General features: G+C 40.1%; 1 protein-coding gene across 1 annotated transcript in view; it reads right to left on the bottom strand.

Annotated features, from left to right (window-relative positions):
* Window positions 1–7,920: 7,920 nt before the first annotated feature.
* The window catches only part of NR1D2 (nuclear receptor subfamily 1 group D member 2), a 30,731-nt gene continuing 23,006 nt past the window's right edge, over window positions 7,921–15,645 (bottom strand). The window contains exons 7-8 of the mRNA XM_059664084.1: window positions 14,563–14,773; window positions 7,921–9,687 (exon numbers count right to left, since the gene is read on the bottom strand). Coding sequence (XP_059520067.1) covers window positions 9,491–9,687; window positions 14,563–14,773 — 408 coding nt within the window. The 3' untranslated portion in view covers window positions 7,921–9,490. The remainder of the gene's footprint in view (window positions 9,688–14,562; window positions 14,774–15,645) is intronic.

Genomic DNA, 15,645 nt, shown 5'->3' with positions numbered 1-15,645 from the left:
ACTGCACAAAAGAAGCCAGCAGGATTAAGCAATTCAGAATTCTAGAGCAACATGAGGTAGTGAGACCTCAGCCAGTAAGTGTCCTACATTGGACTTCCTCAAACAAAGGAAGGCCTCGGGACCACACTGAGCTTTGAGATGTGTGAGCAGAGGCTCTTGCATATGAAAGGCCTGGCTCTTTGCAATCTGAAAATTACCTAATAAACTGCAGCTTGGTCAAAGAGACCCAGAACTTCCAAAAGAAGGCCCACGGCCCCACAGCAGCTTCCATTCCTTCACAGCTGGGCCTCATCTGGGCACCTCCAAACCCCAAACAAAGAAGAGGAATCTGCAGATCTCTCCATAGCTCCTGCTGGGTAGCCTCAGGCAGAGGCTAAATTAGCACCTCCTTAGAGATCCAAGAGCCAGTGTACCCAGTGGTCAGAGTGGGACCATCCAGATTACAACTCCTCAGATCCATAAGGGACACACTCAGTGGGCAGACTCAGTGAGCACCAAAGCCCCACTGAAGCAAGTCTTGCCCCAGAAGGGTGTCTCCAGCACAGAAGTTCTCCCACTGCAGACACAGCTGATTCTCACAGCCAATTGGCCTGGAGGTCAATTCCTCCCAGGGATACCTACAACAATCAAGGCTTAACTACAACAAGACTGTGCACAAAGCCCACAAAGGGGTGCACCAAGAGTGTCTACCTCAGGTAATTGGGGAGGCTGAGCCACTGGGCCCTATAGGACACCTAGCACAGAAAGCCACTCTATCAACACAGGGAAGCATAAAAAATGTAGAGACAAAGAAACAGGTCACAAATGACAGGAATGGAGGAAAGCAAACTACTGGATATAGAGTTCAAAACCACACTTTTAAGGTTTTTCAAGAATTTTCTAGAAACCGTGATAAATTTAGTGAGACCCTTGAGGATATGAAAAAGGACCAGCTAGAAATTAAGCATACACGGACTGAAATAAAGGATAATATACAGAGTTCCAACAGCAGACTAGAGGATCGCAAGAATCAAGTCAAAGATTTGAAATACGAAGAAGCAAAAAACACCCAACCGGAAAAACAAAAAGAAAAAAGAATCCAAAATTAGGAAGATAGTGTAAGGAGCCTCTGGGACAACTTCAAGCGTACCAACATCCGAATTATGGGGATACCAGAAGAAGAGAGAGAGAGCAAGATATTGCTTGGGTTTTATGTGGCAAAAATGTTCCTGACTTCCTTGAGAGAATTAAAAAGAATTAGGGGAAGAAATGAGAGAATCAACTCTAAAATATTTTACACTCTTTTACTACAAAAACTGACATTTTTGTTAGGATCGAAATTAGAAGGTGCTGCTGTGCAGGAAAGAGCTCATCTTGAGCATAAACTGTTCACCTAAAAATTCAGGACCTACTGGAGAACTGACAGGTGAGCTCAGTGCCACTGAGCCAGGGGTTTCCCGCTGTTCCTCACGTTTCCTGGCTTTCCCCAGTTTCACCTACAAACAACTGCCCCGCCCGCACATATCCTGTCCCACAGTCTTGAGAGGTGACCTTGGGTAAAGGTACCAGGAGCCCTGAGCATTGAGGCAGGGGCAAAGGAGCAGGGAGTCATACCACCAGGACCGTGGGCAGGTGGCCAGCTGTGTGCAATGTCACACCAGGTTAAGACAAGGGCTATCTGTCAACCTTTAGCTACGGGAACCGTGTTTCTGCCCCCCAACCACCCCCAACACATTCTATAATTTTTTCAACTGTGTTGTTTACCTATCATCATATCACAACTGTTAGCCCTAGAAGGTTGCTGGAGGGCATACAGTCCAATCCCTTACTTTATAGAAGGGAACTGAACCCAGCAAGGTGAAGGGACCTCCTGAAGGTCATTGAAAAGCAGAATCACAACTAGAAAGGTATCCTCCGTCCTCAATGTTGAGAATATTTAAATCTCAAAAGCCAAGGAATTCTTCCTACCCTTTTTGGGGCCTGTTATTTTTACTAGCAGGAAGCGCCACGCTGACTATTTCTGCCCTTTGTGACAGACGCACACCATGATGGCTCCACTAGAACACCGGGGACCTTCCCCGTGCTTTCTTGTTTGAGGCGCTGGTGATGGGATGTGGACTTGGTCATCTTTCATCACTTGCTTAGATTCTCCTGAGGACGTTACTGCAAATCAGTGGTATGTGAAGGTCGAGTTCACCAGAGTCCATCTTGACTGTCAGTTACATGGGGAACATGCCCACCGAAAGCATCTGGAGAGGTTCTGCGCTTCCTCCAAGACTGCCCTTCCCGCTACTACACACATGCCAGCCGGTGTTGTTCTAAGTGGCTCTGATACTCTGGTGTCTGAAAAACCACCCCAGGGCAACCATTTTCCCACTGTGAAGAGCAACTCTCCCATGGCTGCTAGTGCACTGGCCAGCTGTCAAACAAACTTTTAGACAAACAATTAAGAAAGTTAGTGTCCAAATTTTAACAGGCCCAACTGAGTGTAAACACTAAAACCAGATCCATGAATTGGCTGTCTCTATTCATGCAGCGTTTCCAGATTCAGAAGGAATTTAACCTATTTCCCATCCACCACACACTTGTTTAGAGCTCAATGTTTCCTATTATACTGTAGAAAACGGGGGACAAAATACAACACAAATGTATGTAACAACCCACAGAATATGGTCAACATCATGATCAACTCCCAAAGTAGGTTACAAGGTTTTTTCTCCTGGAAGCACCCCTTCTAAGGAGCCCCAAGATGTGCTTAGCACAGAGAAGAGGGGAGGAGGTAATTTAGCGGAGGAAGTTTGGGGAATACTGCATCCCACTGAACACTACCTCAAAGGATTCACAATGCACATTCGTCCATCAGAGAACAGGACTGACACAAAGACACCTCAGTGACCTTGTTTATCCTGGCATTTCCCAATTTATTTAAACAAGAAGCCTATTGTCTTCCACCTAACATCACTTAGTATCCCCAGAAAAATGGTGGACGTTACTGCCTGGGAAACAACACAGAGAATGCTGACTATGTAACAGCCTTTACTTCCCCAGCATGGCCACAGCCGCTAGGAAAGGAAAGAGGGTCAGGAGTGGAGGCAGGTGCTGAGGCACCTTACCCCATTCATGGCCGAGACTGATTCTTGACCAGATCAAGTCCCCCTCCTCTCACCAACTCCTTCCCAGAAAGACTGCCTTATCAGTTATAGTGAGCCACTACCAGCTGGCATTGCAGAAAACAATCCTTGCTGGAATCTCTACAAACTCTAAAACCTTTTAAAAAATGTGTACCCTAGCCAGTTTTGCTCAGTGGATAGAGCGTCAGCCTGCGGACTGAAGGGTTCCGGGATTCGATTCCCATCAAGGGCACATGTCCTGGTTGCGGGCTCAATTCCCAGTACAGGGTCTTCTGGAGGCAGCCAATCAATGATTCTCTCTCATCATTGATTTTTCAATCTCTCTCCCCCTCTCCCTTCCTCTCTGAAATCAATAAAAACTGTCAAACTGTTAAAAAAAAAAAAAAAAACTCTACACAGACATTCCCCTATGCTAAGTTAAAGATTTACATAAGAGATCCTGCTACGTTCAAAGAAAGGTGTAAGATAAATTATAAATGGTCTTACAAAAACATCGATATAGATACCAAAGGGAGAAACTAAGATGGCGGCATAGGTAAACACCAGGAAATTGCTGCCTCCCACCACTTCAAAAATACAACGAAAAGACAAAACGGACATCATCCAGAACTACAGGAAGGCTGGCTGAGTGGAAATTCTACAACTAGAAGGAAAGAAAAGCACACTGAGAGCCAGAGGAGCTGCGGCAGTAAAGTGTAGAGGTACGGAGGCTCCTGCACGCAAAAAGGGGCTGGCACCTGAGGATGCGGCTGTCTTTTTTAATCGGGAGGGAGTCACAAGCTCCCAACTGCTCTGAACTAAGGTTTTGGGAAGTCTCTGGGGACCCAGAACTCATACAGGGAGAAACTAGACTGTCTGGCAGCAGGCAGAACTCTGAACTTGAGGGCGGCTTTCCCTCAGAGGTGCTTGCAGCAATTATCAGGACACTGAGACGTGCGGCCCCTTAGGGCAGGGCCGAGGATCCTCCATAGCTGCTTGCTCCGCCCTTTGATTCCCTGAGACCCCGCCCCATCCAGGATTCGGCAGAGGCTTTTGCATATGAATGCCCTGGCCCTTTGGAACCTGAAAATTACCTAAAAAATTGCAGCTGGGCCAGACAGACCTAGAACTTCCAAGAGAAGGCCCAAGGCCCCACAGCAGCTTGCATTCCTTCACAGCTGGGTCTCATCAGGGCACCTCCAAACTCCAAAAAAGGAAGGGGAATCTGCAGTTCTCTTCATAGCTCCTGCTGGGTAACCTCAGGCAGAGGCTAAATTAGCACCTCCTTAGATCCAAGAGCCAGTGTACCCAGTTGTCAGAGGGGGACCATCCGGATTACAACTCCTCAGATCCATAAGGGACACACTCAGTGGGCAGACTCAGTGAGCACCAAAGCCCCACTGACGCAAGTCTTGCCCCAAAAGGGTGTCTTCAGCACAGAAGTTCTCCCACTGCAGACACAGCTGATTCTCACAGCCAATTGGCCTGGAGGTCAATTCCTCCCAGTGATCCTACAACAATCAAGGCATAACTACAAGACTGTGCACAAAGCCCACAAGGGGGTGCACCAAGAGGGTCCACCTCAGGTAACTGGGAAGGCTGAGCCACTGGGCCCTACAGGACACCTAGCACACAAAACCACTCTACCAACACGGAAGCATAAAAAATGCGGAGACAAAGAAACAGGTCACAAATGACAGAAATGGAGGAACGCAAACTACTGGATATAGAGTTCAAAACCACGTTTATAAGGTTTTTCAAGAATTTTATGGAAACCGCCAATAAATTTATTGAGACCCTGGAGGATATGAAAAAAGACCAACTAGAAATTAAGCATACACTGCCTGAAATAAAGAATAATATACAGAAATCCAACAGCAGACAAGAGGATCCCAAGAATCAAGTCAAAGATTTGAAATACAAAGAAACAAAAAATACCCAACCGAAAAAGAAAAAAGAATCCAAAATTAGGAAGATAGTGTAAGGAGCCTCTGGGACAACTTCATGCGTACCAACATCAGAATTATAGGGGTACCAGAAGAAGAGAGAGGGCAAGATATTGAAAACCTATTTGAAGAAATAATGACAGAAAACTTCCCCTACCTGGTCAAAGAAATAGACTTACAAGTCCAGGAAGCGCAGAGAACCCCAAACAAAAGGAACCCAAAGAGGACCACACCAAGACTCATCATAATTAAAATGCCAAGAGCAAAAGACAAAGAGAGAATCTTAAAAGCAGCAAGAGAAAGGCAGTCAGTTACCTACAAGGGAGTACCCATACGACTGTCAGCTGATTTCTTAACAGAAACCATGCAGGCCAGAAGAGAGTGGCAAGAAATATTCAAAATGATGAATAGCAAGAACCTACAACCAAGATTACTTTATCCAGCAAAGCTATCATTCAGAATAGAAGGTCAGATAAAGAGCTTCACAGATAAGAAAAAGCTAAAGGAGTTCATCACCACCAAACCAGCATTATATGAAATGCTGAAAGGTATTCTTTAAGAAGAGGAAAAAGAAAAAGGAACTCTTACCATTTGTCACAGCATGGATGGAACTGGAGAGCGGATAAATACCACATGATCGCCGAAACCGGTTTGGCTCAGTGGATAGAGCGTCGGCCTGCGGACTGAAAGGTCCCAGGTTCGATTCCGGTCAAGGGCATGTGCCGGGTTGCGGGCACATCCCCAGTGGGGGGTGTGCAGGAGGCGGCTGATCGATGTTTCTCTCTCATCGATGTTTCTCTCTCATCGATGTTTCTGACTCTCTATCTCTCTCCCTTCCTCTCTGTAAAAAATCAATAAAATATATTTTTTTAAAAAATACCACATGATCTCACTCATTTGTGGAATATAATGAACAACATAAACTGATGAACAAGGCCTGATCCAGAGACGGAGAGGCAATGGATTGGACTGTCGGGCCTTGGAGGGAAGGTAGGGGAGGGTGGGGGTAAGGGGGAAAGATCAACCAAAGGACTTATATGCAAGCATATAGGCCTAACCAATGGACACGGACAACGGGGGAGTGAGGGCATGAGCGGGGGGGTAGGGGGTAACGTGGGGATAAGGACACATGTAATATCTTAATCAATAAAAAATATATTAAAAAAATAAAAAATAAAATAAAAGTTTGCCCAAAAAAAAAAAGAAAGATACCAAAAACCACACTTGGTTAGAAATAATATTTATTATCCCCTCCCCCCCATGTACAGATTACTTTTCAGAAACATGGAAGGTATTACCCATGTCCTCATCAGTAACAGTTTGTAGAAAATAAACTTAATTCATATCTCGTCAACAATATATTTCTATCATTTTTTTAAAACAATAGCCATTTTATTTTTCCATGTTAGTCCAACAATAACTTCAAGTTTTGTTTCAGATCAAATCAAGATAATCTTTGCTTATAGGTCATTTCTTGACAGAACCCCTCCCCCCAACCCCTAAAAAAAAATTCTATATCCTAAGTGATAAACTCTTCTTGTACATTCAGCAAACTTTATATTGGAAAGGAAAAAGAATAATTGAGATAGGTACTTACTCTCGTGCACAGTAATAAATCTAGCTGAGCTTCTACACCTTGCCTTGCAATGATGTTTACATAAAATAACTCATATCTTATCAAGTTACAATGGTAATTTCTTGAAATGTTGATATGAAAACTATACACTTAATCCTTCTAATTTTTTAATCTGTAGTTAAACCATTGCCATAAGAAAAAGCTGCATTCCAAGAAGATGTTACCCATTTCCCTCAACTATTTCTCTCTAAAAGCTTGAATCCTCTTCTCAGATCATATAAAAAGACACATTAAAAGCACAGGGGGAAAAAAAAAGTTTTAGCTTGCTAACATAATGCCCTTAAGTGTGCTGACATAATGCCCATATTTTAACTTTAAAATGTAAAAATCACGAGTTAAAGCATCACTTAATTCATACAGTACAATATTAATTCATCAACAGCGTCCCACCAACTCAGAAGTTTCCTAAAACTCAGAAGTTTCCTAAAACTGGTTTGTCTTCTCTGCATTTAGTAAGTTTATAACCAATGACCCAATCAAAGAATGTGCTTGTAATAGGCTGCTGGTTTAATTTTAGAATTAGAAGTTTCAATGTTGGGCTATTTTCAAATATAGAAATGCTATGAGTGGCACATGAATTATTAATTTTGTTTCCCATTACCTACAGGAAGAATTCATTCAAATAAAATTTTACAAGACAAAATGCAAATCTACATAACTATACATCGACGTATACATGTATATATTGAACCTAACTAAGGTTTTATAAGCAATACTAACACAGTTCTGGTTACACATTCCTAAAGACTTAGTAATTGTTTTAAAGATACATGTTATAAAGCCACTTATGCAAAAGGCAAAAATTAAGAATCAAGATGATCTTTGAGGTTTTCAGTATTATTTCAAAAAGCTGTTTCTATTCCCCATAGAAGAAAACTATGTATTTATCTCAGGGGAAAAAATTATAAAAAGATAATGCTATCATGTAAAGAATTCACAAAACTATACTGTATATCCCATAAGAGTCATACCTATTTAAGGTAAATCACAATTATGGTTTATATTGTATTATAGACATCACCATCACCTTTCCTCTTTAATAATGAGAGGGTTTAACTTTATTTTTAACTTACTTAACCAGTGCCACAGGAATTCAAGTACCCACAGCAACAAGTTAAACAAGATTACAAAATAAGGCATTCTGCTCACGTCATTAAAGTAACAGGCTGAGTATAGTAAAGTGAGCTCTTTCCATTTTTGAAAATTTATATAATCCAAAAATTATATAGAAGGCAATCTTTATTCTCCCCCCCCCCCAAAAAAAAAAAAAACAACTAGTTGCTATTTTCTAGGGGAACAGAAAAACACATAAAATCCTCAACTTTGGCTATTTCTCCTACTTCTATAAAAAGGTTGATCTTACCTATTTAATAAAGCCCAAAAAAGGTGAATGAAATGTTTTTGACTATACCACTTCTAAACCTGTAAGTCACATACTAAATGATTTTCCTAATTATAGATTAAATCTAATTTGATAAAATCCCTGTAGTGTTATTTAGGGGGGGAAGAGTAGACTCAGAACACACTTGTGCGCGCGCGCGCACACACACACACCAACATATTAAACAACTTTCTTAAACACTGACTGGTTCTTCAGAATGAATCAAAATATTATTCATCATCAAGCTGCAGCATGTGCATAAAGGGCAGCAATGTTACCTTTTTTAGCTCAAGGTAAGAATCTGAATAAACTTTTAAACAACTATTCCCTTGAACCAAAACTTACCAAAGGTGAACTCTAAAGTACGTATTTTCTGAAATTTGGACTCAACTGCCTGTTGCATTTTTACATTAAGTGCTGCTTAAACAAAAAGAGCATAATTTCAATATTCTACTGTCTAAACATTTAAAGCAATGGTTATGTCATCAATAAGTAAAATGCACCTAATTCGGGTCTTTTGACACCTCTTCTTTTAAGTTTATTGTATGATAAAGTTCTTCACAGTTTAAAATATTGTGAAGAAATATAGGTATAACCACATTCACATACATCTTATGTACACATACTATGTATCTGATGTACCCATAAACTGTGTGTGTGTGTGTGTGTGTGTGTGTGTGCCAGGATGATACCCCACACATATGCAGGAACCCTGAATAGATTGGTGTGGACTATGAAATCATTTCTAAGAAATGCTTACAAATCAGAAAAGAATATTATAATGAATAATTATACTAACAAAAATTTTACCTTATTTACATAGTGCCTATCTCCCAGGAGGTAAATATGATTTATAGAAATTTTTTTAGAATCTGTGATGTGAGGCATTGGAAACATTGTCAATTCTCATTTCCCATAACCAACCAACCTGCCCAGGATCATACACTTGAACAGTGGCAGAGTAAAATAGACAGGGAAATCTCCTCACCTACAAAGTCTCCAATCACCAGATCCAATAGTCTTGTGGTAAAATCAAGTTTCCATCCTACAATAGGACTTCCACCACAAGGATTAACTTTTAAGTCCTCATATACTTGGGACTGTGCGTTACATTTATACCACAGGGAGATCAAAATGGTTTTTGGTTTTGGCAGATGAAAAAGTCTAACATTCAGTGTAACTATAATTCAGTGTAACTTCTCCAGTTAAGTGCGACACAGCTGATTGGTCTACCAGGGAAATGCGGTCAACGTCTAATCATAGCTGAAAAAAATCTCAATCCAAACAGCTACTGCATGACAAAGAGATGGCCTACAATCTTGTGTTTCTTAAAGGCCTTCCTATCTCCACATATGGTACAGTATACACATATAAATAAGCATTTTAGCACAAATGTACAGTTAATATGACTCAGTTCATGTTAAATAAATGAAGGCCTTTAGGGGTGAACTTTAAAGGCCAAGAGTTCCTCAGAGTGCATGTTGTTTAAAGATCGAAGATCTGGCAACTTTAGAAGAAGTTTTGTAAAAATAGAGGCCTCATTTGGGTGGTTTTTTGTTATTAAGGTCCTTAGTGCACGGATGAGAGTTTCCTGCAAAGCCTCCACAGAGTTGACGTTTTCTATTCCAGATCGATCTAATGCAGAGTAAGGAATAGAGAAATAAGAAGGAGAGGATATATTATTGACATTCAAAATACACATAATTCCTGTTCATCGATTGCGTTAATAAATTTAAAACAAGATTTTATACATTGGAACACAGGCAAAAGATAACTGACAAAGTTTTTTAAATCCCAGTGGCAAATTTTTATAGCTATTTATTGTATTATAAAGATATGCATCACCTGGTACACTTGATACTTGAGGTTCTGATTTTTAAAAAATGAGATGCTACCTGCTCATTTTAACTGCTAATTGGCAAAACAAAATGAACAGTGCGGTTCAGAAATATAATTGCACCTCATATGGAATATACCCACATTTGCATGCTACCATGTGTGGTAAGCTGCCTCTAAAAGAGCCTCAGTGATCTCCTTGTCCTGGTATCCTTGTCCTTGTGTATCTATCCCTCTTCACTTGAGTGGGCAAAACTTCCTGACTTATCACTAATGAACAAAATATTAGATTACCAAAAAAAATGTAGCTTCCTTGTCCAGCTGGCTCAGTGGTTGAGCGTCAACCCAGGAACCAAAAGGTCACCTGTTCAATTCCTGGTCAGGGCACATGCCTGGGTTGTGGGCTTGATCCCCAGTAGGGGTGCATGCAGGAGGCAACCGATTGATGATGTCTCTCTCTCTCATCGATGTTTCTATCTCTCTATCCCTCTCTCTACCTCTCTCTCTAAAAAAATAATCAAAATAAATAAATAAAAATAAATTATTTTAAATAAATTAATTAAATTTAAATTTTTTAAAAAAAAATGTACCTTCTATCTTAGGCACTCACAAAGCCAGATGCCACGCTGTGAGCTGCCCTACGGAGTGGCCCAGTGCGAAGGAACAGAGGTTGGTCTCCAGCCAACAGCCAGCAAGGAACAGAGGCACTCAGTCCAACATCGCGCAAGGATCTGAATCCTGCCAACAACCCTGTGAATAAGCCTGGAAGCAGACTCTTCCTTGTAGAGCCTTCATATGAGATCGCAGCCCTGCCCAGAGCTGGCTACAACCTCCTAAGAAACCTGGAGCCAGAGCACACATCTAAGCCACACCATACCCCTAACCCTCAGAAACTGTGGGAAATAAATGTACACATTTTTAAGCCACTAAGTTTTAGAGTCACTTGTTGTACAGTAATAGATAGCCAACATACTATGCAACTTTAATGCCTATATTAACCTGCATGCGCTTTCATTAAGCAAACTGTTTATTAAGCTCATCATACCAATAATAAATAAGTGGTTAATAAACTAGCAATAAAAGGAAGTATCTTTTAAAACAAAAGTATCTTAAAATTAGCGAAACCTATGTTGTTTGCCCATTGACTTTTTTCATCATCGAGGGCTATTTCTTCCCTTTACAATAGGAGGCAGTAGTGTGCAAGAAATAGTCAATGGCTCCCAGTATAGGGAGTTATAATTAATAAGAAAAACACTTCTCCAAGGAAACAAAATTCTCTGGCCATTTATACCCTTTTTCATTTTTTACAAGGAGATTAAGGAAGTCTTCCATTGTAACTGATAGCTTAAAAAGCCATTTGCAATACAAATACTTAGAACAAGGACTAAAATTTAATAGTAAAGGAAAAACAGTTTAACTCTAAATGCAGAAAAAATAATGAAAATAGGCTTATCTTACATTTAATACACTTGGATTATTATCAATACTATGCACTAATTCTTTTTTTAAAAATATATTTTATGGATTTTTTACAGAGAAGAAGGGAGAGGGATAGAGAGTTAGAAACATCGATGAGAGAGAAATATCGTTCAGCCGCCTCCTGCACACCCCCTACTGGGGATGTGCCCGCAACCAAGGTATATGCCCTTGACCGGAATCGAACCCGGGACCCTTCAGTCCGCAGGCCAACACTCTATCCACTGAGCCAAACCGGTTACGGCTACACTAATTCTTATAGAAAAAGAAACAAATTGGTGACTATTGATTTGAACTATATGGTAATTCTTAAGAAAAAGCACACAAATGAATGTTGACTGTTTGGAGGGTGTCATAATTTGTCAGACAAAATTGTTCAATGAATAAAAGACCTCTTTTCTCTTAACATTTGATGTTGGCCATACAATCCATAGGGTCATCTTTGCAAAATTAACTAAAGTTTTTAACAATGCTTCTACAAGTTACCGCTGCCTTTAATATCCAACTAACTGTTTTCTTTAACATCCTTGCAATTTATTAATTGATTCACCAAACTCTAATTGAATGTAGGTGGTTACTGTGACAGGTGCTAAAGAATTAGCAGTGAACATAACCCAAAATTCCTTCCTTTACAGAGCTCATATTTTGGCAGAAGAAAGTAACTGGTTTGCATTATATCATCAGTAACTTACAATACCAACAACTGGAAAAGAAGGACAGTGATCCCCACAAGCAAAATAATCTCGATGGGCAAAGAAAGAAACAAACAGTAAGTGGGGAAGGATGTTTGAGTAGAGGAAGTGGTTGTCTTCTGGTGAATGTTTTGTGTTTGGATCACCTATGCTTCTCTATACAACTCAGAACTTCATGGAAATGGATGCCTACACCTAATGATGTAGATCATACTACGTTTTTCTAAAAACCTCAATTTCTAAAACCATGTTTTCATGATTAAGAGGCCAAAGAACCTAACTACAAATCTAGCTAGATCGTAAAACAATAACCCTCTAGAAACTGTAACAGAATACACAGCCTAAAGTGGAAATTCATCTTCTAAATGATGCACTACATCCTACACTGTGCAGTTTAACTCTGACACATCCAACATCTACTTCCTCGGCTGCTGCTTCCCTCTCCCAAGCCTGTGCTCCTCACCGAATCTCCTCTGTGCAAATTCTCTTCCCACAGGATGGAAGTTACATTCCTTCAACAGAAACCTCTATGAGGCCAAAACCGGTTTGGCTCAGTGGATAGAGCGTCGGCCTGCGAACTGAAAGGTCCCAGATTCGATTCCGGTCAAGGGCATGTACCTGGGTTGCGGGCACATCCCCAGTGGGAGATGTGCAGGAGGCAGCTGATCGATGTTTCTCTCTCATCGATGTTTCTATCTCTCTCTCTCCCTTCCTCTCTGTAAAAAATCAATAAAATATATTTTTTTAAAAAAAGAATAATATTTTAAAAAAAAACAACCTCTATGAGGACAACTAAAATCTGTATGAGCCTTGGTCTCATACCTACATGCCAGTCCCTAATCTTCAATTGAAAGAGACTGGTGCCATTTCACACAATCTGGTTCAATTTCCAGCCCCGTCAAGGAGTGTGGGAGTCAACTGCTCTACTATATGTCTCTCTCAATTGATGTTTCTATCTATCTCTCTCTCTCTCTTTCTCTATCTCTCTCTATCTCTATCTCTGCCTCTATCACTTTCTCCTTCCTCTCCTCCTTCCCTCCATTCCATTCTCTCTCCAAAAAAAAAAAATCACAGGAAAATATCCTCGGGTGAGAATTTATTTTTAAATGTGAGCATGTTGAAATTATTAATAAAACCAATACAGTAACTGAAAAAGTAAAATTTGTAAAAATTGAGAGGAAAAGTGAGAGGATACTTTTACTTATCAGTTATAGCTAGTAAATGAAAAGAGGTGTAAGTGTAGTATTTAGAGTTGGGTGGGCAACCATCAGAACAATCAAAATGAAAGATGGTTAGAAATATAGTTCTCTGAAGAACAGGCTCGGAGTAGCAGAAGGAAGGAGAGAATTTTCATTTAATACTCTTCGGTAGTTCCTGAATTTTATTTTCTTGTCTAGATAATGCTTTAACAATAACATCACTTTATAAGTGGTAAAGATTTAAATTTGACATGAATACTATCATATATTTAAGTGAAAACATTATTTTAAAATGCACAGAATTGTGCATGAAGTGTGTTTCTTGTAGATCTTCATATATAAACATAACAAAAACAAGAATGCATATATTCTTTTCTAAAGTTTTCCACTTAATAGGTCCAACTTTTTTTTTAATATATATTTTATTGATTTTTTTACAGAGAGGAAGGGAGAGGGATAGAGAGTTAGAAACATAGATGAGAGAGAAACATCAACCAGCTGCCTCCTGCACACTCCCTACTGGGGATGTGCCCGCAACCAAGGTACATGCCCTTGACCGGAATTGAACCTGGGACCCTTGAGTCTGCGGGCTGACACTCTATCCACTAAGCCAAACTGGTTAGGGCTAGGTCCAATATTTTTTACATAACATATATCAATAAGTAGGCAAGTGGATAAATGCAGAGATAGCAGAATGGATAGCAAGAGACTCCTAATGTTATGTTTTTGGTAGTGATATTATCACCCTTATTTCAACTTATTATTTTCAATTTTTCAAAGAACTCAGATTATTCTTATGGCCAAGAAACAGAACAAGGCTTTTTCAAAAGGAGATTAAAACAAAATAAAAACTATGGTCCTGGTGGAAAATACAAATGACAGTAGTAGCAGAGTTCCTAGCATAGAGCTCTGCCTCACCCCCTGCCTTCATTTCTTCCTCAAGTTTCTCTGGATATAGTCCTCCTCCTCCACCACCTCTGCCACAACCTGTTTCAGAAGTGCTCATTCCACTGCCTCAGACCTAGAGTTATTTCAACAGCCTCTCCACCTGACTCTCCAGCTCTGATGACTCGCCTGTCTATAATCCACCCAGATAACAATGCAGAAGTAATGTTAAAGCATCACTTTGTTCATGCATGATCGTTCCTCTACCTAAGAAGTTACACTGACTTTCTGCTGTCCCAGTTACTTACAGCTTCTCTACTTAGTTCTCACAGCTGTTATTCCACAACCTCGTTAACTGCTACCTTCTCCCCAGTTGGTCATTATATTCTAGGTGTGGCACAGTTTTGAACCAGCTTGCTTACCTGCAGATACCAGGACAACTGCTGTAAACAAACTCATCTCTTCATCGCTAAGCTGGAGAGCGTTCAGCTTCTCACTAAACTCAAACATAGAATTCAGCAGATCCCCGGCTCCCATTGAGTGCAAGTCATCCACGCTATACTTCTTTCCACTTAAAAAGGTGACAGTACGCTCCTTTGCATCAAATAATGAAGCAAACCGTACCATTAAAACCTGGAAAAAGAAAAATATTCAAGTATATTTGAAGAAGTTCAATACCAGTGCTAAGAAATACCTCAGTATTCAAGTCAGTTAAAAACATTCTACATATAAAAAAGCTGTAAAGGAAAAACTGAGTTTATTTTACCCAGAATCATTTCCTTAAGGCAAATTCTCTACCAAAGCAGTAAAATTCCAAGGAGATTTTTTTTTCTAGCAACCAGTAGCAAAATACTTAAGTCCTGTGATACTCTATCAATAAAGATTCTGAAATGCAAATACAAAATTAAAGCAAGCAATTATGCCAAGAAATTTGAAACTGGGCCTTGGCCAAAGGCATTAAAGAAACTCTTTAAGTTATCAAGTATATCTCACAGTCTCTAAGCCCTGAATAAAAAAGCAATATTTCAATGCAGTAACACCTGGAAATATCAAAACATCAAATGCAGCCAAGGCATATGCAACAGATGAACTCTAATTAGACCATTTCAAGAAATCATAGCCCAAAGAGACAATATACAAAGACAACTATTACAGTAAAAGTGGTCTACACACCAAGTTAGAATCAAAATCAGAACCAAACCAGTCAACCATGGCTTACCCACAGCACGCCGTCCACTATACTAAATGGTGACATCTGTCACATATTTCCCTCATCATCAGCGGAACACTGACCACCTTCTCTTTGCAATGCTCCCAAGCAAAGACTTGTTTCACCCAAAACAATCCAAAAGAGGGCGAGCCTTCTATGAAGATGGTGCTACCTAGAATACAGCAATCCCAAGGCAAATCACACCGCGGAAAGAACCCAAGACATGGAATTGGGGGTTTGTGTTCCAGCCCTGACTGTGTTACGAATTTACTGGTAGTCCAAGAAAAGTCTCTTC

This window comes from Myotis daubentonii, chromosome 14, assembly GCF_963259705.1.
Source record: "Myotis daubentonii chromosome 14, mMyoDau2.1, whole genome shotgun sequence".
NCBI classification, from domain to species: Eukaryota; Metazoa; Chordata; class Mammalia; order Chiroptera; family Vespertilionidae; genus Myotis; species Myotis daubentonii.
This window is presented reverse-complemented; position numbering and strand designations above follow the sequence as displayed.